Source organism: Carcharodon carcharias (assembly GCF_017639515.1).
Source record: "Carcharodon carcharias isolate sCarCar2 chromosome 37 unlocalized genomic scaffold, sCarCar2.pri SUPER_37_unloc_1, whole genome shotgun sequence".
Classification (NCBI taxonomy): domain Eukaryota; kingdom Metazoa; phylum Chordata; class Chondrichthyes; order Lamniformes; family Lamnidae; genus Carcharodon; species Carcharodon carcharias.
Window position 1 is genome coordinate 762,669 of NW_024470758.1, and position 5,000 is coordinate 767,668.

A 5,000-nucleotide genomic window follows, 5' to 3' on the forward strand; every position below is an offset into this window, starting at 1 on the left:
TGGTGGAGACATCTGTTTAACCCCCTCTCCCTTGTCCTCAGGAGGGGCATTTCCTCTCACTGTTTGAGGGGAGGGAGCCTCTGGCCATGTGCGGGACAAGGGCATCTCACCTGCATGGGACAGGTGGATTGTGGGGGGTCTTACAGTGTGCGGGACAGAGCAGGAGGGCACGAGGTGAGTGGGGGATGGTGGGCACGGGGTGGTTTGAATTCTCTACTGGAACCAGACATTGTTTTGACAGATCGAGGAGGCTGATGACTGGCTGAGGTATGGCAATCCCTGGGAGAAGGCCCGTCCGGAGTACACCATCCCCGTCAACTTCTACGGCCGAGTGGACCATACCGCTGAGGGTATCAAATGGGTGGACACCCAGGTGAGTGGCACTGACCTTATCTCCAGGCACAGACCAGCATCCTGCAGGCATACAGAGTGCGTCTCCTACACAAGGAAAAAATCTGCATTTCTATAGCACCTTTCAAGACCATGGCCATCGCAAAGCACTTCACAGCCAATGAGGGTGCTTATTTTGAAGAGCAGTCACTATTCCTAATGTAGGACACGCAGTTGCAATTTGTCCTTCACACAGCAATGTGATAATGATTGGATAATTTTATTTCTGATGTTGGTTGAGGGATAAATATTGGGTCTCTGTTGCTCATGTGAGAGAGCAGCCAGGGTCTCAATTTGAAGTCTCGTCTGCAAGATGGCACCTCAGACAGTGCAGCACTCCCATCGCACTGCATTGGTTGTGTTTGATGGGGACAGTGTAGAGGGAGCTTTACTCTGTATCTAACCCTGTGCTGTACCTGTCCTGGGAGTGTTTGATGGGGACAGTGTAGAGGGAGCTTTACTCTGTATCTAACTCCGTGCTGTACCTGTTCTGGGAGTGTTTGATGGGGACAGTGTAGAGGGAGCTTTACTCTGAATATAACCCTGTGCAGTACCTGTCCTGGGAGGGTTTGATGGGGACAGTGTAGAGGGAGCTTTACTCTGTATATAACCCTGTGCTGTACCTGTCCTGGGAGTGTTTGATGGGGACAGTCCTTTACCTGGTATAGAATGGATTTTTAGTGTGCTGTACTGTGTCGAGTTGTAACCCTATTCTTGTGTGTTTTAGGTTGTCCTGGCTTTACCCTATGATACCCCAGTGCCTGGCTTCAAGAATAACACCGTGAACACTATGCGGCTGTGGTCTGCCAAAGCACCCAATGATTTTAAACTGGAAGACTGTGAGTTGTGCTTTTTTCTAATGGATCACTCATGCACTGGGCTGGGGCTGCCCACTCTCCAGTAACCTAAACCTATCTCCACAGACAATTCCAGTTGATGACTATTCGACTGTGATGGGCATCACTGCCACCTCCCAATCCTCCCTTCTGTGCGTATTTGACCATCCCGACTTGGTAGCGAGTGGGAGCTCCGACCGGTCCCAGTTTATCTTTCCCTCGCTCTCCTCGACCGCCTCTGGTTATTAACCGCCCAAGATCCAGCCTTTATCCTGCCATCGGGTGAGCCCAGCTGCGCCTGTCGAAACAGCTGGCCTGATCTGCCAGGAGGCCCGTTGTCTGCCTCCAGCTGAGGGACCTTCTCTCCCCACCCCCCCCCCCCACCCCCCCCAAAAACCTCCGTCACCTCGCACCTCCCCCTGCCTGTGGTCCAGGTGGTCTGCACCAGCTTCCTCCCACCCTGTGGACCCCACTCCAACCCCCTTCTCACAACTCACCATAGCACTCTGCGTCCCATTCTGTGTCTCATATGCATCGAGCCTTCCCTTTTAAATGTATTGAATGTACTAACAGCGATGGACGCACAAAGACCCTCAGCCCGTCCGTCCTGTCCCACGCAGTCGTGATACCTGGCGTAGCACAATAAGGTAAGCTCCCCACCTTCACCCCTACGAGACCCATGTGATCTCCCGGAAGAAGGACAACCAGATTTTTTTTTTTCCCCCCCAAAAAAATGTAAAAGACCAACTTGCGGAGAAAAGTATCTGGGAAACACTTTCTCTGAGCTATCTCGGCCATTAACGCTAGTTCAGAATGTCACTCTGGCCCTGAATTCCCTGCAGTAAGAGGTGATGCGCACCCCAGCACCAACAGTCAAGTTCTCACTTGAAGGAATTCAGCCGCTCAGCGTCCACCACAAAGATTGCAGCCTGTTGAAACGCATAGGATTCCAAGGGGGTTTAACAGGGTAGATGCCAGGAAGATAGCTCCCCCAGTGGGGGAATCTAGAACCAGGGGGCACAGCTTAAAAATAAAGGGTCTCCCATTGAAGAGAGAGGAACTTGGTGAAATTACAGTCACTAGGGAAGTACTGAGCAAACTGATGGGGCTGCAGGGGCTGACAAGTCTCCAGGTCCAGATGGACTTCATCCCAGGGTCTTAGAAGAGGCGGCTAATGAGGTAGCAGATATGTTCGTGTTAATCTTCCAAAATTTTCTAGATTCTGGAAAGGTTCCATCAGATTAGGAAGTAGCAAATATAAACCCCTCTATTCAAGAAGGGGAGGAGGCAGAAAATAGGAAACTATAGGCCAGTTAGCTTGATGTCTGTCGTGGAGAAGGTGTTAGAATCAATCATTAGAGAGATTATAGCTCAAGGTGACCAGGAAGAGTCAACATGGCTTTTTGAAGGAGAAATCATGATTAGCCAATTTATGGGAGTTCTTTGAAGGAGTAACATGTACGGTGGATAAAGGGGAGCCTATAGACCTGCTGCATTTGGATTTCCAGAAGGCATTTGATAAGGTGCCACATCAAAGGTTATTGTGGAAAATAAAAGCTCATGGCGTGGGGGGTAACATATTAGCCTGGATAGAAGATTGACTGGCTGGCAGAAAACAGTACGCATAAATGGGTCTTTTTCTGATTGGCAGGATATGACTAGTGGAGTCCCCCAGGGGTCTGTGCTGGTGCCTCAACTTTTACAATTTACATCAATGACTTGGATGAGGAGAGCGAAGATATGGTAGCTAACTTGACACAAATGCATGTAGGAAAGCATGTGAAGAGGACGTGAGTTTGCAGATAGATATAGATAAGTTGAGTGAGTGGAGGAAATCTGGCAGATGGAGTATAATGTGGGAAAATATGAAGTTGTTCACTCGGGCAGGAAGAATAAAAAAGCTGAGATTTTCTTAATGAGAACAACTGCATAATTCTGAGGTACAGAGGGATCTGGGTGTTCTAGTGCATGAGTCACATAAAGTTAGTATGCAGGTAATCTAGAAGGGTAACAGAACGCTATCCTTTATTACGAGAGGAATTGAACATAAGAGTAAGGATCTTATACTGCGGTTATACAGGGCATTGGAATACTGTTTTGGTCTCCTTATTTAAGGAAGGATGTAAATGCATTGGAGGTAGTTCAGAGGAGGTTTACTCAATTGATACTTGGAATGAGCGGGTTCTCTTATGAGGAAAGGCTGGACAGACTGGGCTTGTTTCCACTGGAGTTTAGAAGAGTGAGGGGTGATTTGATTGAAGTGTATAAGATCCTGCACAGTCTTGACAAGGTGAATGTGGAAAGGATGTTTTCTCTTGTGGGTGAATCCAGAACTAGGGGGAAATGTTTTAAAATTAGGGGTCGCCCTTTTAGGACAGAGATGAGGAGAATTTTTTTTTCTCTGTCCCCCTCCTGTGTCTGTCCCCCAACTCTCTGCCTGAGAAAGCAGTGAAGCGGGGTCACTGAATACTTTTAAGGCAGAAGTGAATAGATTCTTGTGGGGCAAGGGAATCAAAGGTTATCGGGGGTAAATGGGAATGTGGAACTGAACACAAACAGATCAGCCATGATGTTATTGAATGGTGGAGCAGGCTCGAGGGGCCGAATGGCCTACCCCTGCTCCTAATTCTTGTGTTCTCGTGTTCATCCCCCATCTGACTGAACACCTAGTACCGGTCCACACATGAGGAGCAGAGTGGCCACTTTTCGTGCTTTTCCCTGCAAGCTGTGTCAACAATCGGAGGGGGACGGGGGCTTTGGAAGGGGGAATGGAATACCTGTGCTCCCTAAACCCCTCTCCCACACACGTGCTGTCCCTCTGCGTCTGTTCCCCTACTTTGAAGATGCTCCCTAAAACCTACCTCTTTAACCCAGCATTTTGCTACCTGTCCTAATATTTCTTCATGTCGCTTGGTGTTAAGTATTGTTTGATGCTCTAGCAAAGTGCCTTGGCATGTTTTACTACGTTGAGGCACTATACAAATGCAAGCTGTTGTTGTTGCTGCTCCACACACTTATCCTTGTCTCTCTCTCTCTCTCTCTCTCTTGTGTTTCAGTCAATGTTGGTGGCTACATCCAGGCCGTGCTCGACAGGAATGTGGCTGAGAACATCTCCCGCGTGCTTTACCCCAACGACAACGTGAGTTCCCGATTGAATTCCCCAAGGCCCTGTCCGGAGGGCTGCTGGGCCATGCCAGCCGTTTGCCACAGCAGAAAGCAGAGCGCGACGCAGTAACCCGCTGTGAGTTACGAGCAACGTACGATGCCCGACAGCGGGGAAGTGCGAGGGCAGGTGGGGATGTATTATCGGGGACCAGGACAGTGTAGAGGGAGCTCTTAACTGCATCAGTCCCTGTGCTGAGTACTCTTATCGGTCGTTTATCTGACCAGTGAATGGTGCTTCTGAGGCTTTGCTCTGTGCTTCAGGCAGCTTTCAGTAATGCTGTCCAACTCCTCCTTTAACAAGCTTAGTCAGAAACTCTCACAGCCTCTCTCTCTTCCTCTCTCACTTTCATATTATTGCTCTCTCTCTCACTTTCTCACTTTCTTTCTCTCTCTCTCACTTTCTCACTTTCTTTCTCTCTCTCTCTCTCACTTTCTTTCTCTCTCTCTCTCTCACTTTCTTTCTTTCTCTCTCTCTCACTTTCTTTCTCTCTCTCTCACTTTCTTTCTCTCTCTCTCACTTCCTTTCTCTCTCTCTCTCACTTCCTTTCTCTCTCTCTCTCTCTCACTTCCTTTCTCTCTCTCTCTCACTTCCTTTCTCTCTCTCTCTCA

General features: G+C 48.7%; 1 protein-coding gene across 1 annotated transcript in view; it reads left to right on the forward strand.

Annotated features, from left to right (window-relative positions):
* Window positions 1-5,000, forward strand: part of LOC121274580 (glycogen phosphorylase, muscle form) — a 95,682-nt gene that overhangs the window by 26,972 nt on the left and 63,710 nt on the right. Inside the window, exons 5-7 of the mRNA XM_041181909.1 lie at window positions 242-373; window positions 1,118-1,229; window positions 4,283-4,365. Of these exons, the coding sequence (XP_041037843.1) occupies window positions 242-373; window positions 1,118-1,229; window positions 4,283-4,365 (327 nt within the window). The remainder of the gene's footprint in view (window positions 1-241; window positions 374-1,117; window positions 1,230-4,282; window positions 4,366-5,000) is intronic.